Source organism: Pongo abelii, chromosome 11 (genome assembly GCF_028885655.2).
Source record: "Pongo abelii isolate AG06213 chromosome 11, NHGRI_mPonAbe1-v2.0_pri, whole genome shotgun sequence".
In the NCBI taxonomy this organism is placed as follows: domain Eukaryota; kingdom Metazoa; phylum Chordata; class Mammalia; order Primates; family Hominidae; genus Pongo; species Pongo abelii.
In genome coordinates, this window is record NC_071996.2 from 30,343,391 (window position 1) to 30,362,673 (window position 19,283).

The 19,283-nt window shown below is 39.4% G+C and overlaps 1 protein-coding gene across 1 annotated transcript; it reads right to left on the reverse strand.

The window, feature by feature from the left end:
* Positions 1–942: 942 nt before the first annotated feature.
* On the reverse strand, positions 943–18,695 carry DDX18 (DEAD-box helicase 18). Its single transcript, NM_001132808.1, is given in 14 exon segments — positions 943–2,744; positions 3,859–4,036; positions 4,320–4,376; positions 6,953–7,066; positions 7,731–7,883; positions 8,235–8,396; positions 8,628–8,767; positions 11,087–11,201; positions 11,287–11,486; positions 11,598–11,698; positions 12,051–12,186; positions 13,572–13,715; positions 15,674–15,958; positions 18,536–18,695. Coding segments are annotated over 14 exon segments (2,013 nt in total). The 5' UTR covers positions 18,621–18,695; the 3' UTR covers positions 943–2,601.
* Positions 18,696–19,283: the final 588 nt, after the last annotated feature.

Here is a 19,283-nt window from a genome sequence, read left to right on the forward strand (position 1 = left end):
TTCTGGTTACAGAGCTCTCACTTTTAACCCCTGTATAACTTAGGGATACTGTTTTGGGTATCTTGTTTTATTTATACAAAGCTGGCTGAGACTAAATAAATTTAGACACAGCAGTGTCATCACTCGCAGCCCACAGGACCCAAAGACTTACCTGCATGTAGTGATGTGTTTGGCTCCCCCACCTCACATTCTGCCTTCGAACCTTCATGGCTGCAGCCTCCTAATCCCACCTGTCAAACGCCTACATTTGCCACCAAATGAAGCCCTTACTGTGCACGAGCCTTGCAGATGGTGTGGCTTTCACTCACTGTATGTGATACCAGTAACTTGCTCCTTCATATCTGAATCTGGCCAGGCTGGTCAAGTCTGGTTGTCTCTTGTCCCTAGCCTGGACCACCCTGCCACCACAATCACAAACAGCACCCAGCGAGTACAGTAGTTCCCCCTTATCCTCCGGGGATACATTCCTGGACCCCCAGTGGATGTCTGAAACTGCGGACAACACTGAACCCTCTCTCTGTTCTTTCCTATACATTACCTGTGACAAAGTTTAGTTTATAAATTAGCACAGAGATTAACATAAAACAATTACAATATACTGTGATGAAAGTCATGTAAATGTGGCCTCTCAAAGTATCTTATTGTACTGTAGTGACCTAGTCAGACTACAGTTGACTACAGGTAATGGAGATCATGGACGAGGCTGCTAATGGACCTGAAGTAAGTCCTCATATAGCAGGGCCAACCCTGTCCACTTTGTTTATATGCTTTTCTCACAAAACCTCTAGAGACTGACTCATACTAGAGGTAAACAATCTGAAGACTAGTAGGAGCACAAGACATACTGAGATAGGGACAGCCAGTTTGGCACAATCAGGTAGGTATCTTGAACCTAAATCCTGGCAGACCAACCAAGGGTCAACAAAGCATCCATAAACGAAATACAACATTGAGGTAATTATTTAATGACACAGGAAAATAACATGTTATGAAACAAGCTGGTTACGAGTAGTAGGTAGATGACTTAATTTTTGATAAAAAAATTAAAAAGCACAAACATGCATATAAAAATTGTATTATGTACAAAATACCAACAGTATTTACTTCTGCTCAGTAATTATTCTTCCCTTTGTTTTTGTCTTTTAAAAAACATTATTTCTGAAAAAAAAAATCAGAAAAATATGATCGTGGAGAGAGTTATTAAACACCAGGAATTAGGAACCCAAGAAGCTAAGCCAGGAGCTCAGCAGTCAAGGTTGGAAGCCCAGGACAGGTCCGACCAGGGTGATGGTGGCCAAGCCCAGAAATGGAATATTGTTTCTTTTCCTACTGGAATGTTCTTTACCAGTTTTCTCTACATTAGATGTTAGCACACTTATTTAATGGGATCCTATGATTAACTGGCACAACAGCAAAATGATGCTAGCAACTTTGGCTTTCAACTGCTACAAAATGTACTATCTTGTAGTTATATACTATACAAAACACACTAGAAATCAAGTGCTCCTACAACAAAAAACTCATCTGACTAAATCACTGATTTTGCTGTTTTTTTTTCTAACTTTGTTCATTTTCAATCTTCACAGCAAATGTATTTTTTGTTTCAGGGCGTGGAAGAGGTATTTTTTTCTCAGAAAGAAGCTAACATTAATGTGTGCTGGGCACTGTCTGATGGCCTGGCTCTGACTCCAAGTAAGTTGCCCTTGTCTTCTAAGCACTCTACAGAGTGCAAAGGCTTACTAAATCCAAGCCACCTTGAATTAAACAAATCTTAATGAGGAGCATCATCATTCTTTGTATGTGTGTTTTTAAAGTCTTTGTTATGTTACCAAATGAAGAAATGCAGTACATTACACTTCTATTGATGTAAATGAGGCTCAAACATCTCAATTCCATCCTCTTCCTACCCCCCACCCATCAAACATTATAACTGCTTAGTGACACTGTATTCAAATTACAACCCATAGTTTTTGCTCCAAAAAATGAAACACCTGAGAAAGGCCCGTTGCTTTAAAATCAAGAATCTATAAAAGCAATGCCACCCTTATCTTAAGGTGCTTCTTACGTATTTCCCAAAGCTCTTTGCTCTTTTATACTGCAGCATTTTCAGAAGGAGTCATTAGATACTGTCAAGGTCCAAGAAATAACTAAAAACAAAAAATAACCTGAGACTCTTTTCTGCACTGCCACCAGCTCCCCAGTACACTAGGTCACCTTTTACAGCAGTGAGCACAGCAACCCATGCCACAAAAATCTTCACGAAACAAGAAGGAAAGGTACAAAAAGAATTATATTAAAACGGTAACATACACGCGTGTGTATGAGGGACGGATATTTAAAATTAAAATATTGTCATCACAAGAAACACCAGATATTCCTTGCTCTGCCCTTGGGCAACCAAGAAAACTAAAGCCTGTTTTATATCCCAAAAATAAAAGAGAGACTTGATAGAAGTAACAGTGCTCAGTGCTTGCAACCCAAGTCAATTTATACTTTTGTTAGGTAAGTCCAAATTCGAAAGTCTACAAAAATCCTGTTAAATCAAGGGGAAAAAAATTCATTTTAGGACAAAGTTATTCAAGATGAAAGAAAGGCATGTCTTCAGTGAGAGAACTGCCTGCTGTCGGATGATTTCTTGCTAATGTGTTTAAAGATTTTGGACTTCTCAACTTTCTTGGTTTTCTGGTAGCCAAATCCACCACCACCTCCTCGCTTTTTCTGCTTGCCTTCATTGCTGTTGATGTCTGGAGGCAAACGTTAAGGAAATCAAGCAAAAAAGATAATGAACTCCAATCTAACATCTACACAGAGAAAAAAACCAGCATGAACACTACTGTTCCTCCACAACCCCATTCTCAACAATGAAAATGTGGGAACATAAACCTATGCAATAAATTTCCAGAAAATTAGGAGCAGCCACGTGACTGTGGACTTAAAATTAGCAGGTATGATTTTAAACTTCGGTGTGTGATGGTCATATTAATTATTTCTTCCACACAATGAAATTCATGACAGTGAATAACGATTTATGAGTTTAATCAGGAAGTTGATAGAAGCACATTAAAAAAACACTTCCTGTGTCAAAACAAATGACTATCATTTCTCTTCGGAATTGATTTAGGAATGCCTAAGTGAAGGAGCTGCTCTTCCTTCGACAAGACTTGACATATATTCATTTCAGCTGACATTTACTCAATGCTTACAATGGGGACGGTGACCCAAAATTTGGTCTTCTAGTCCCCTCAGAAGTTACTCCCATGGCACTGAAGCACAGGCCTCATTTCAGTTGCTCAGTTTCTTCTTCTGAAAGGCACAAATTATAAATCACAACTGAAGCAACTGGAAGTACTCCTGCCTTTTATCTTTAAGCAACACCTAAGTTTTATTTTCTTTTGCTGAACTTGCCACTTTCTTGTATAAAATCCTTCAGGGGCTCTAAGAGGATTAAAACTCCTTGAAAGGTCCCATCCTCTCTTTAGCTTCAAAACATCCCATTCACCTAAGTACCATGCACAGTGCAGCCTCAGCAAACACTGAAGTTTTGCTTTTTCACCTGTGTTTCTGCCTGGAACACACAACTGTCTCTGTCTCTCCTTGACAGTCAAATTTCTTTGTCTTTTGAAGGCTCAAGGCATAAGCTGCCTTGTCCCTGTAACCCCATCCTAATGATTAATCCCTGCTTACCCCATCCAACCTCTATGTCCTGTGCTAGCACAGACGAGCAGACATTGACCAGGGCGAACACTGGAGCCTCCAGTCTGAGCCAGAACACATACCAATCCACGGCAAAGCCCAAAATGCCCCTCTGTCAAGCTTTGTTCCTTAGTTCCAGGATAACTTCATTAAAGAAAAGGATACTCAGATCAACGAAGGGAGGCACCTTGAAGCCAAATGACAGAGCAACTTGAGGCAAATTTAAGTTATTAACATTAAAGATCTGTTTCAGAGAATGGGAATCATAGGCTCGTATGTATGACTTATATGCTTCCTGGGCTGACTTATGAAGAAAGTAATTCTTTTCAATCAATTTCTCAAGCTGAAATAGAAAGAAACACTGGTTTTAATAAACAAAAACAAACAAAAACCTCCAAAACACCAGATTTTAAATATCCTAGAGCAAAGCCACTCCATGGAAAACATTTAAAGAGGGCACAGAGTGGTGGTAACTAGAATAACAAGAAACCTTATACACCACACAGCCTGATCCTCACTTTAGGACAGAGTAGACTTTAAAGGACAGTGATTGCCCAATGAATCACTACAAAGAGAGTGCTGGGACAAGATTCCTGCTTACTCACAAACGTTTAAAAAGCACATACCTGAGACTGAATGTCAGAAATTTTAGACCAGGAAAAGTCAAATTCACTTAATGGAACCTAGAAATTAAAAGTATTAAGATTAGTAAACCAGGATGATCAGCATTCCGATATTGGGTACTGAAGACAGGAAAGGATTAACTGGCCTATGAAATTCCCTCAGGACAGACAGGAAAATCTGCTTTTTCTAGTCTCCCAATGCTGATGGGAAAGTTTCATCTTTGCTCTGCTGAGTTAGGCAATCTGCACTTCTTTCTTTCTGAAAGGCAAGGAATTGGATAGGGATAGAGTCAGTAAAGCACTTTTCTGCAAGAATCTCTATAATCCTAACTATCTGGAACCATGAATCAGCTTGAAGCTTCTAGTCAGAAGGGCCATCAGCCCCTTTTCTCCATGTCAGAAGAGGGGTCCTAATACTCCACAGTCCTGTTTTGAGGCTTGTGACACTGGAGGCCAGGATGACCACAAACTCCTACAGGATGGATCTGCCATCAGTTTTCACTCATTAGATAACTAGAAAAGCAACAGGCCTGTGCCAGGTGCTAGAGAGAAAATAGGTGCCTAAGTCCTGGACTCTGCCCTCAGAGAGCTTGCCGTTTTGTGGGGGAGAAAGATAAGTAATGAAATGTCAACCTGTAGATTCTGGATATTAGCCCTTTGTCAGATAGGTAGATTGCAAAAATTTTCTCCCATTCTGTAGGTTGCCTGTTCACTCTGATGGTAGTTTCTTTTGCTGTGCAGAAGCTCTTTGGTTTAATTAGATCCCATTTGTCAATTTTGGCTATGGCTAATATCCAGAATCTACAAAGAACTTAAACAAATTTACAAGAAAAAAATCAAACAACCACATCAAAAAGTGGGCAAAGGATATGAACAGACACTTCTCAAAAGACATTTATGCAGCCAAAAGACACATGAAAAAATGCTCATCATCACTGGCCATCAGAGAAATGCAAATCAAAACCACAATGAGATACCACCTCACACCAGTTAAAATGGCGATCATTAAGTCAGGAAACAACAGGTGCTGGAGAGGATGTGGACAAATAGGAACACTTTTACACTGTTGGTGGGACTGTAAACTAGTTCAACCATTGTGGAAGACAGTGTGACAATTCCTCAAGGATCTAGAACTAGAAATACCATTTGACCCAGCCATCCCATTACTGGGTATACACCCAAAGGATTATAAATCATGCTGCTATAAAGACACGTGCACACGTATGTTTATTGTGGCACTATTCACAACAGCAAAGACTTGGAACCAACCCAAATGTCCATCAGTGATAGACTGGATTAAGAAAATGTGGCATATATACATCATGGAATACTATGCAGCCATAAAAAAGGATGAGTTCATGTCCTTTGTATGGACATAGATGAAGCTGGAAACCATCATTCTGAGCAAACTATCGCAAGGACAGAAAACCAAACACTGCATGTTCTCACTCATAGGTGGGAATCGAACAATAAGAACACTTGGAGACAGGGTAGGGAATATCACACACCGGGGCCTGTCGTGGGGTTGGGGGCAGGGGGAGGAATTGCATTAGGAGACATACCTAACATAAATGACGAGTTTATGGGTGCAGCACACCAACATGGCACATGTATACATATGTAACAAACCTGCACATTGTGCACATGTACCCTAGAACTTAAAGTATAATAATTAAAAAAAAAAAAAAAAAAGAAATGTCAACCTGATGAGCACCTGTGCTGTGGGAACAAGGAGGAGGCAGGAGATAAGAGATGGCTTCCCAGCAAAGACAGGGGCTAGCTGAAACCAAGCATTCTGGAGAAAGCGTGCAAACGCTATAGAGCAATTTCAGGGAACTGCCTGTAGTTACAGGGTAGAGGAAGCCTATCAGCAAGACTATGCCAATTAGGCCAATAAGGATGTAAATGTCAGGGAGGAGAAGGCCTGATATGCATCCCCATGGCCTAGCAATAAAGAGGCCACCTAGGGTTCTGATGGATTCTATTCTGGTGCAACAGTAGAAAGCTAAAGCCAAATTTGGCTGTTTGGGGCCTGAGAGGGAGGTAACTGGCAAGAATATAAGCCATTTTTCCAATAAGGCCGACTGAGGAAAGGCAACAGACAGTAGCTATCCTGCAGGCAGGGGTAGAAGAGTAGGTTAAAGGTTGAAGTTACTTTTTTACAGTGAGAAATTTGAGATGGTAAAGAGCCAACTGCAAAGAAGAGACTGTACGCCAAGAGTTGATGAATAGGAGACAGAGGGCAGTGGAGGAGGCAGAGGCTAGAGCGAACGAGGATTCCCCACTGCTTCACACGAGGTAAGAGGAAAGAAGGGGAGCAGAAGCAGAGATGACTAGGTGTGAGGGAGCTTCAAAGGAGTGGAGAAGGTTTCAAAGAGGGCTGGAGGGAACGGGAAAGGAGAGGCTGGGACACAGAGGTGTTGCTGGGTAACAGAGCTACAAAGCCGAGCCATGTGGGCAGTTTCTTCTGTGCTCACTTCTTGGGCTAGAAGTACATAAAACCTTACTTGCTTAATTGCCATAAGAATGGTTGTAACAGCACTGGTCAGACTCGAGACTCCTCTGACAAATGTAGAAATGTTGCTTGCTAACAATCCCTACACCAAGGAAATCTTTCTCCAAGTACAGATCTTTACCTTGGATTGTTTCAAGTAGCGAAGAAAACCCAATTCTTCTGGGCGCAAAATGAGCAAGGCATGCCCTCTTCCATTTAGGCCTCTGGCTGTTCTACCCACACGATGAATATATTCCTTTGGTAGGAAAAGAAAACCTGAGTTAACACAGTGACTTCCATATGAGCCCATTTGCGTGTATGCATCCTGAGTATGTGCATGTCTGTACTGAGATGGTGTACTCCCGTGGTGCTGGGCCACACACACCTTCACCACAACCCCATAAAGCTGGGCCAGCAATCGCTCTGCGCACATCACCCTCAATAGGCCAATGATTGAGGCCAAAAAACAACAACAACAAAAAAAAGGGCTGGACATGATGTTTGCATTAACAGTGATCTAATAAAATGAGTATTATGTGTGCTTCATCATCACAATGGCTTTAATCCATTGTTTGTTGAAAATACTTCGCAATGAAGCTTATTCTACCACATATACTACAGAAGCTTATCTACTTCCTTAAGCATTTTATTTCCTTCAGGCATCTGCTGTTCTTAAGAGATCATTCCAAGGATCTCATTTTCATAACTTAAGTCCCACTGATCCTTTTCAGTCCTCTCGCACAGCCCCTTTGAGCCCTGAAAAGCCTTAAATACTTATCAATACCAGAGAAATACTGCAGTCACTGTATAGTAGGGATCTTTACCTTGAATGTGGAATGCAGTTTCTGTCAGGGAACTGGGAGAATAAGTGAACTTTTAATGCAGAGTCATTCTGAAGATATTCCAAAGATGCCAGTTACCTTAGGGTCATCCGGAGGGTCATACTGAACAATCCAGTCGACTTCAGGAATGTCCAGTCCTCTTGCTGCCACATCTGTACACAACAGTGTTCCCGAATCTGCATTGCAGAACTGGAAGAATGTGGTTGTACGCTTATTTTGCTTTTGCTTTCCCTAGAATTAAATACAAACATCCATTAGAGCTGGAATCTTGAGGAAGACTAGCAGTAGAACCCCCAAATTGTGGAACTGTTACCCTACTTTATTTTGAGCTCATCCCTTGGCCTATGTCCTATTTCCCCAACTGTTCCGCAAGCCCCTCAAGGAGGATGGTGTCTTGTACTCTTTGGAAGTCTTCATACCCTTCCACACCCAGCAGCGCTCCCCTCACACAGGATCCATCATCTAGTGGTGATCAAACTACTCAGAACAGTGTTTCGAGGAGAGGGCAATACCTCCAATCCTATAATCTATAGGATTTAATAAGCATACCCTGTTTTCAATGAGCTCATCATCATCACTTACATGAATGGCCAAGACGGGCAAATCAATGTAGTTCAGCAACTCATAGTGGTATTTCACAGACATACAAGATGAAAAGAAGACCATAAGCTTCTTCTTTCGGTTCTTCTTAAGGAATGTAAAGAGCAGAAGGAATCTCTTTTCAGAAGGACAAACAACATATCCCTAGAAAGCGTTTAAGCAGACAGATACAAATGAACCAAGTGGACATTTTCCATTTCCTAACTTGTGTAATTTGATCAACAGCACTGATAAATATAGTGTGTAAACTGTCATGCCTCACCTACAGCAGTTTAAAAGTTCATTAACCCATTTGCTTTGTGAATGATCCTTCTAACAATTACATAAAAACACCAAGTAAGATCCCTACAGTTTTCAGTTATTGATAAAAAGTACCTGCTCAAGACCATCCACTGTTGCATTAGCTTTATCATCATCGACACCAACATACAATGGCTCCTTTTTCAGAGAAATCCTTGCCAGGTCTTCAACTTTTCGAGTTTGGGTGGCAGAAAAGAGCATAGTCTGTCTACGTGCTGAAACAGATACATATAAAAATAACCCCAATCTTTTAGGGAATCTTTACAATTGCCTCACAACTACAAATATTCTAGGTAGAGATATCAGAAATGGGAGATATGATGTCTCTACAGATTCTACAAATACTACAAAAGGTATAAAGGGTATATTGTGAAACACTAGGTCCATAAATTTGAGGACTTAGATGAAATGGACAAACTCCTTTGAAGACAAGCAACTGAAGAAAATAGGAAAACTTTAAATAGCCTTATATCTACTAAAGAAATTTTAGTTATAACCTTCATGTAAAGAAAATTCCAGGCCCAAATGGATTCCACTGGTGAATTCTACTGAACATTTAAGAAAGAAACATCAATTATTCACAAACTCTCCAATAAATTAAAGAGGGGGCTTATATGTCAACTCGTTCTTTGAAGTCAGTCATTACACTATACAAAAACCTGACATGACATGACAAGAAAACTATGGACCAATACAATTCGTGAGCACAAATACAAAATTCGAAATAGAATTTTAGTAAAGTGAATTCAGCAATATATAAAAAGGATAATGGATCATGTTTATTCTAGAAATGGATCAGGTTTATTCTAGAAATGCAGGTTGGTTCAACATTTGAAAAATCAACCAATAGAATTCACTATGTTAACTAAAGAAAAAACATGATTATTTCAGCAGACAGAAAAAAAACATTTGACCATCTAGTTCTGATTAAAAATCCTCAGCAAACTAGGAACAGAAGGGATCTTCCTCAATCTGATGAAAGGCATCTACATAAAACCTGCAGCTAACTTCATATGTAGTTAATGGTAAAAGACTGAATGCTTTCCCCTAAGATCAGAACCAAGACAAGGATGTCTGCTCTCACCACTTCTATTCAGCACCATACTGGAGGTTCTGGCCAGGGCAATCAGGCAGGAAAAGAAAAATTAAATAAAGAGGTGAAACTGTCTTATCTGCACATGATTGCCTATATAGAAAATCCAAAAGGCCACAGTCATCTGGAAAGTCATACTGAATAATCATTCAGCACAGGATTAACTGTCTTGCTAGATACAAGATCAATATAAAATTCAACCGTGTGTGTATATATATGTGTGTATATGTGTGTGTGTATATATGTATGTATTAAAGCAACGAGCAACTGGAATTTGAAATTTTAATGAAATACTCAGGGATAAATCTGACAAAAGATGTGAATAAACCTGTATCCCGAACCCCCCTAAATATTACAGAGAAATAAAATATCAAATACATGGAGATATACCTTATTATGGGTTACATTACTCAATATTGTCTTCCTCCAACAATCTCTATTCAATAAAATCTCAATTAAGATCCGAGACTTTTTTGGAGGGAAGGGGGAGAAACTGACAAACCAATTCTAAAATTTATATAGAAACGCAAAGGACAAGAATACCACAACTTTAAAAGAGAACAAACTTGGGGCTAACATTATCTAATGGTCAAGACTTAATAGGAGGAACTGGAACTTTCATACACTGCTCATAGGAATGTTAAATGGTACAGCTGCTTTGGAAAACATCTGGCAGTTTTTTAAAGTTAAACATACACTAAACATATACCAACTAGGACACTCCTAGGTTTACTTAAGAGAAAAGGAGATATGTGCCTCTACAAAGAGTTGTAGATGACTGTTCACAGCAACTTTATTTCCAGAAAATGCAACCTAATCTAGCAGCAGAAAACAGATCAACACTCACTTGGGGACGAAGTATATATGTAAGGAGGGGTGGGAGGGAGAAATTGAAAATGGGCAGGAGGAAACCTTTGAGTGTGATGGACATGTTCATTTTCTTGATTGCAGTGATGATGTCACAGTGGTAAACAAATCAAAGAACATCAAATTGTACATTATAAATGTGTACATACAATTACGTCAATTATACTTTGATAAAGCTTTTAAAAATAAATTATATAATGAAGGAAACCATGGTCTTAGTTATAATCAGTTCATAATGTTGCAAGTACTATAACCAAGGTATGTACAAGTAAGGCAACAAATCTGTGGCTACTTGGGGGATGTTAGATGAGGTAAGAATGGGCAAGAGGTGGAGGATAGGACCTATGTGAAGACTGTTTAACGTGCATTATAACTTCTAAAACAGCAAAACTATTATATCAAGTTATTAATACATTTGATGCTTGTATTCCAAACTACCTTTCAGATTAATTGGCACAACTACCTCACTTGGCTATGGTAAAGTTCTGGCATTAGTACAGTTTCTCTATAGGAACAACTCTTATCTACCTCCAACAGATACTTTGCAAACCAAATGCAGATGCTACCTACTTACTTGGCAAAAGTTTAATAATTTGCTTTAATTCCTCTTCAAACCCCACATCCAAGATACGATCAGCTTCATCAATAACCAGACACTGCAGGTTTTTATACATAAATCCTGGGGTATTCTAACAAAACAAAGGACAAAGAACAACCATTAGTTGTCAGTTTATGTTTCATACAAGACAATGAGACAAGCACTACATCTCTTACCTGCATATGGTCCAGCAGACGGCCTGGTGTGGCCACAATGATGTTGATCCCATTAGCAAGTTTCTGTGCTTCAGCAGATCTGTTACTGCCACCCATTATCAAGCCATAGGTATGCACGTGGTGAGTCATTAGCTCCTTAAGAACACCAAAAGTTTGCATGGCTAGTTCTCTAGTAGGTGAGAGAATAAGGACTCCTGTTCCTAAAAATGATATACGGTAAAAGTCTAAATGTGGTTGTCACCACTGAGTCCATAACAGCTACAATAAACCTCTAGTGAAATAATGGCAGAAACAAGTAGATGAACGCTTACCATTCCTGGGCATGAACCTTAACTTAACAATGAGTTCAACCGCAGGGATGAGAAAAGCCAGGGTTTTACCACTGCCTGTTTTTGCAGCTGCTAGAAGATCCCTAAATATTAAAAAGGGAAAGCAGAAAGACATTTAGCCTACTCATTTACGATGTACTACATACACACACCTTAGGCACTAAGGCTAGAACATGAACAAGAAACATCTACAGCGCTGAAACTGATCACCTGGGTTATATACCGAAATCGTAAGTCAGAACTGTGCTACAACAGAAGCGAACACCTATCGAACACTTTCCTTCAAACATCAGTAATTAACTTAAAGCCTTTAATGTATGCTGGATACACGACCCAACATATAGTACAAAATCAACAGAATATACTGGTATGTTCTTTATAATCTACTAGTTCTAAAAATAGATGCCAATATCTAAGCTTCAGTGTTAATCATACCTGCCTTCCAGAAGTGGTCTGATACTTTTATGCTGAATTTCAGTCATGTTTGTAAAACCCATTTCTTTTATTGCCTTCAGGGTGTTTTCATTGACAAGATTACATAGAGAAGCAAACGAAGTATCCTCAAAAGCTCCTAAACAGAAGACAATTTATCATTAGCAAATTTATCTTTTTTCAAAAAAGTTAGTATTGCTACAGTTGCCTAAATCTATTTTGCTTAGAAAAGCTTCCCACAGTAAGAAAAGACTAAACCTTAATTATTCATATGTGATAATATCAAGAAAAAGACCCTATATCTTTCAAGTTTCTCCACTGTTAATGGCCGTGTGAGTTATAGTCCAGAGCCCATACTATAACAAAACAAGAGGTTGAAAGGAGGTATAACCAAGGAATTTATATAAAATAAAAATACCAAAACAAGGAAAATAATGAGAGTCCAGAGACAATGAAATGTTTAAGAAATCTGATATAAAAGTGACAACACTGAGCATTCATAAAAACTGAGTGTGAAGTCAATAAAAAAAAAACCTGTTAATCTCACTCCAACAAGACACAGAAGAATCAGATACAGCCACAGAATATTAGGCTGAGCCTACATATCAAGTAGTACAGTGGTGGCTCCGCAGAAGGCATCAAAATCATCTGGGGGTTCCTCACACTCCACATGCCCATGGTGTAAACCAATCACTCTTGACCTTGGCATTGCTGACATCTGGGCTGAATAATTCTTTGTTGTGAAACACTATCCTATGCATTATAAGATATTATGCAGTGTTTCTGACCTCTACTCACCAGATGCCAGCAGACTGCTCCTAGCTCTGAGAACCAAAAATGTCTCTGAGGCTTAGGATGACCAATCTTCTCAGTAGGCTAGGGACACAGGAGGTTCCTGGGATTCAGAACTTTCAGTGCTAAAACTGTTAAAGTTCTGGGCAAACCAGGATGAGTTACTCATCTTACTCGAGGGGTGAGTTTCCCTGCTCGAGAGCTACTAACAAAACGTTTGCAATATGGATTAAGCAGGTCTAGGATTGAGGCTCAACATTTTAACAAACCAACCAACCCAAACCAAATAAACAACTCAAGTAACTCCTAGACATACCTGGTTAGGAGCAGTGAATTCTACCCTAAACTCGACTTTATAAAGGAACAAAGGCCAAAGGAGGTTAACCTCGTACAGGGCCAATGATTTTCCTATTACAACATAGAATGAGACTTAGAAAAGGACAAACCAAGGAATCCTAGAAGCTGCTAGTGTGCATATAAAATATTTAGTGTCAGGAATGAACAAAAGGAAAAAATAGGGAAGAAAAAGAACAAAAACACCACAAAATAGAAGATAAAGAGAAAAAGCAGCAGAAAGATATAAAAAAAGTTTCTTGTTGATAGTTACTTTTTTCAGGTAAACTGAAAGTCACAACTGAACCTTCAAACCTATAATCCTCTAAGAGAGGCACATTTTAAAGAAGCGAGGCACATTTTAAAGAAACTACATCTAGAAAACTTCCTGGATGTTACCTGTCAGTCCCAGGGGCAGACTGGGCACCTCACTCTCATCTTCATCATTATCTGGCTTCTCCACATTATTCTCTGTTTCTTTAGGAGTCTCGGCACTTTCTTCTTCAGGTTGCCCTTTGTTTTCAGTTTTTGCTTTTTTTGTATCTTTGGTTTTAAAAGACAAAACCCGAAAAAAATTTTCCTTAAAATAAAATTCCAAATGAGATCAACAAACAGATCTCTGATGTAAAGACGTATATTTTCAAAAGCTAAGTATATTCTGTATTAATTTGTTAAGAATTCTGTTTGGTGAAAAATGATTGGTTGTATTTAAAAACCCAGGGTACAGACAGACTTGGTGACAAAACTTTTTAGGCTTCTTAATGTATTATACCATCTCATCTAAAACTTTTAAAAGTTCAACTGAACAGTATAAACATACCAATTATAAGTTTCACATACTCCACTGAGGGAAAAGAAAGCATACCTGATTAACATAATCATTAAAAACTCATTATAAGTAGTCATTTTTCCTCCCATGCCAATTACTATCAAAGGCTCTTCATGTTACTAGAGATAGACTGTAAAGGAAGGGCAACAATCCACTTGCCTGGCTGGCATACACTGGACTGCACCTTGGCTATCAGGGATGAGTGTGGGAGGAAAGGCAGGGCTTCCTCCCACCCTCATTTCTACATTCACAACTTTCATGTGGCCCCAACTACCTTTTCAGTCTTACCTCTCACTTATCTTTTCAATGTTCGACTCCGGGTCAAATGGATTAACCACATGCTGTGCTTATATAAAAATACATGGCAATTAGTGATGTTTGAAAAGAACTTAGACCAGAACCCAGGACTCTCTGTAGCTCAGTACTGGTCTCCTTCCTGTACCTGACGGCCACCCTTCCAGGAAAGAGTCAACTTTGTAGGACCTACATGTTCAAAAGCCATAGGTATCTTCAGTCTTCAGCTGGTCTCCATGGCTTATTTTGTTTTCCCTGGATTGTTCTTAAAATGTACCCATAAGGTGGCTGGGTGTGGTGGCTTCTGCCTGTAATCCCAGCACTTTGGGAAGCCGAGGTGGGAGGATCACTTGAGCCCAGGAGTTCAAGACCACCTTGGACAACACAGTGAGACTCCATCTCATAAAAAAACAACAAAAAAAAAAACCAAAAAAATCCCATAAGGTTAAAACTCCCAGCATTGTGATTCAATGCTTGAGAGCAGAAATAATACCACTTCCTGGGGCATACTCAAAACAAGAATTGTGAAGGCAATAATTTTAGGACAGGATGACAATGACTTCTGTGTGTAGGCATCATGGAGACTGCAATGCATGTTTGGAAAAGTTCAAAGCTCCTTTCTAAATAAAATCCTTATTTCAGGTAAAATACATGAATAGGATGTTCTAACTCAGGGGCTGGCAAATTTGCTGCAAAGGGCCAGACAGTAAATATTTAAGGCTTTGCAGGTCATACGATCTCTGTTGCCATAAACACAACCAAATAGGCATTGCTATGACCCAGTAAAACTTTTTTTACAAAAACAGGTAGAAGGAGGGATAGTTTGCTGACCCCATCTTATCCTACCTTGACATCTCTGCTTGTACAAATCTCAATTAAAATGTCCATTCTTTCATCCGAGCTTACTGAAATTCCATCATCTTCAAAAAATATTCCTTCCTTTTCCTCCTGCCATTCTTAGCACTTGGAAGTTAATGTTCTATTTATTCAGAAGTTTCCTACTTTATATACTTTGTAACTAATACTCCTTTCATAGGGAGGAATTTATGGAAGGAAAATGGGAAGAATCAAGCAAGAAAAAATGTAACTTAAAAAGAAGAGAAAATTTCTAGAACTCTAAGGAGAGTCTTTTCTGAGAGTGAGGTTTTCTTCAAGGTTAGTGAAATTAAAAATATATTCCTCAATATTTTGAGAAAAGTTGAAATGGACTCCCCGCTTCGGCCAATAAAATGTTTCCATTAGCTACCAGGCTAATCTCTAATATACTGGTGAGTACAGGGAATTCTCATGTCATGTGCACACAATAGTAACAGAAAGAGGAACAATAACCATCTGTGAAAAACTAAATGGCTGAAGTTCAAAGATAATAAATACCTACCAGGCTCAGCATCATTCACCATTTTTCTCTTTTTCTTCTTTTTCTTTTTTGATTCTGAATTGGGAGACTGCATTGCTGCTTCTCCATTGGTTAATACAGTGGATTTCTGGGGAGATTTTTTAACTTTTATATTTTCTACTGCTTCTTGAGACATGTCTCCATTTTGAGTTTCTGATAAGCTCACATTCATGGGCTTTTGTTTTGATTTTTTAACCTTTCTACTTCCCATTGTTTCTTCAGATACATCTCCATTTTGAGTTTCTGATAGGGTCAGATTTGAGGCCCCTGTTTAAATAAACAGAACATATACTGTGACAAAGAAGGAGAAGTTTACTTAGAAACACTGAAATCCCAAATGAGAACTTCCGTGGCTTCCTGACACGAATTATTTAGCTTTTCTTCTCTTTCATGTAATTAAAACAACTTATAATTTTATGGTGTTCCCTTATAGGGAAAGTAAGTTATCTTAAAGAAAAAATACTGGAAAAGGGACAGCTATATTGATTTCTTAACTGCAAAAGACTGTACATCTGACTTTAAGGAGTCTAGGACAGGAAAACTTCAATGAGGTCAAATATTTAAACAGATGAGGTCAGATAATGGCAGTTACAGAATAAACATCAGTATTTGATAAACATATGATTAACTGATATATTGAAAAAGACATTTACAACTCATTCACACAAGTACTATTTTTCATACCACTTCAAAACATTCAACCCCAACTCTTCTAGACTGCAGTGAGTTGAAAATTCAGTTGATAAGACTACTTATTTGCTCCAATATTTATCATACGTAAATACAGTAATGTGTGCACAATGACATTTCTGTGAAGTAAGGACAACATATACAGTGGCTCCATAAGATTATAACGGAGCTAAAAAATTCCCATCACCTAGTGCCATCAGTAACTGCAATGTCGTAGTGCAACATATTACTCATGTTTGTAGTGATGCTAGTGTAAACAATCTACTGTGATGCCAGTCGTATAAAGTACAGCACACATAATTATGTACAATACATAATACGTGATAATAAACTATGTTACTTGTTTATGTATTTACTATACTTTTGATCATTATTTTACAGTTTACTCCTTCCACTTATTAAAAAAAAAAAAAAGAGTCGACTGTAAAAGAGCCTCAGGGAGAGAGGTATTTTAGAAGGCACTGTTATCATAGGAGATGACATCTCCATGCCTATTGTTGCCCCTGAAGATCTTCCAGTGGGACAAGATGTGGAAGCGGAAGACAGTGATACTGAATGTGTCTGTGTCTTTACATTTTTAACAAAAAGCTTAAAAAGAAAAAAAAAAAAACAACAAAAATCACATAGAATAAGGACATAAGGAAACTTTTTGTACAGCTGTATGTACAACGTGCTTGTGTTGTAAGCTGAGTGTTAATAGAGTCAAAAGGTTAAAATTTAACAAGTTTATAAGGTAAAAGTTACAGCAGGCTAAGGTTAACTTAAAAAATAAAAGTATTAAAAACTAAACAGTGTAGCCCAAGTGTACAGTGTTTATAAAGTCTACAGTATACAGTAATGTCCTAGGCCTTCACATTCACTCACCGCTCACTGACTCGCTCAGGGTAACTTCCAGTCCTGCAAACTCCATTCATGGTAAGTACTGTATACAGATGTACCATTTTCTAAATCTCTCATGTCATAGTCTTTTTACTGTACCTTTTCTATGTTTAGATATATTTAGCCATACATACACTTACCATTGTGTTACAATTCTCTCAGTATAGTACAGTAACATGCTGTACAGGATGACAGCTTAGGAGCAACAGGCTATACCATGTAGCCTGGGTGTGTAGATTTAGGTTTGTGTAACTAGATAAAGTTCGCAAACGACAAAAGCCCCTAATGACGCATTTCTCACAATGTATCCCCCCTCCTGTTATGCGACGCATGACTATACCTGAGAATGTCCTTACCAAAGGTTCCCTGTTTGTTTACTGAAAAAGATAAAACACCATCTTTTGTTCAAATTTACTTACATATGCGCTGAAAAGTAGTTAGTAATGCTGTAGTATTATTCTATAGGAATTAGAAATACAAGAGTACTTCAAAACATATTCCTAAAATTCACAAACCTACTGCCTCCTGCAGAATTTTTTTTCAATTAATGTCTGTTGAAAACCAACTGGGGCAAGGCACCACCTTTCCCTCGAGGAGTTTATATCTTAACCTGGACAACAGGTTAACACAATTACTTCAAGATCTGTGGCCCCACTGTCAGGACACTGGGACTGCAAATGAGGTAGGTAAGAAAGGTGACATTCAGGTAAAATCCTTTTCATTTAGGTCACTGTGCAGGACATAAATACGTAGAAGCTCTTGTGAGAAAGTGCTACGAGAGCGTGTGGAAGTGGGTAGAGGAAGGCAATAGTATCAAAGCAGCTCTGTGGAAACAGCGAGACGGGCTTTTGGGGAAAGAAATATGGGAATTAAATAGATGTGAAAAGTGGGTGGAAATGAGACGTTCCACGTAACATAACCGGAAATGAGGGATGAGGTGAGGTGCGACTTGCAGTTGGTGAGGGAATCAAAAGGTAAGGTGGAAATGCAAAAGGCAGGGTTAGTTGTAAGCCTAGAAGTGAACGGGGAGTCCTCCTGCTCTAACGCTGTAAGAACACACTGATTGCTCAGAAAGGTCAGGAGCAGCGTTGGAGCCACGCGCCGAGTGGGCAGCAGCGCGGATCCCGAGTGGAGGCTGCCTTTTCAGTCTCCCCAATCACACACGCTGCAGGGGAAGCTGCCTCCGTCACACAGAGCGGCTGGGCCCCCGGCCGCCCGAAGGCGCCAGGGCTCGCGCGTGGGACTCCTGAGCCACTGCGAGTCAACGCATCTCACCCTGCAACTTTAGGTTCCGCTGCCGCAATTTGAGGTTCCGCTTCTCGATCTTCTTACGCAGGAGTTTCATCGGCAGGTGAGACATTCTGTCCAACAAGTGCCTAAAATAAGGCGCCACACAGTACAGCTACTCCGTTCTCAGGCTGACGTTACTTCCCTTCCGGCCGCACGTGCGCAGCTTGGCCAACAGGAAACGCGTCACAGGAACGCTGGCACCCGGCGGAACGAAAATGCTCAAGAGCGGAAATGCTTCCAGACGTGCGCACCTTGATACCTTTGGCTACCAAAACTTTTGCAGCGCCCCCCTGGGGAAGTGGAGGCCAGACCCTGCACTGGCTTCACGCTGTGCTAAAGCTAACTTGAGCTCCCCCTAGAGGAAGACTGAAGAAAGAACGTGGAGGGGAAGGAGGCCTTAGGGAGTCCGCATTTTTATGTTCCTCTCCTCTGTGGGTGCAGAACTAGAGTTGGCCCTCCCTGTACCTGGGTTCCCAGTCTGTGGATTCAACCAACTCCCCATTGAAAACATTAAAAAAAAACAATTAAAAATAATACAGTGTGATAACCACTTTCATAGCATTTAAGTTTTATAAGGTATTAGTCATTTAGAAATGATTTAAAGTATACTGGAGGTTGTGTGTAAAATAAATGCAAATATTACACTATTGTATATAAAGGTTTTGAGTATCCTAAGATATTGGTACCCATAGAGGGTCCTGGACTCAATCCCTTGTGGATACTGAGGGACAAA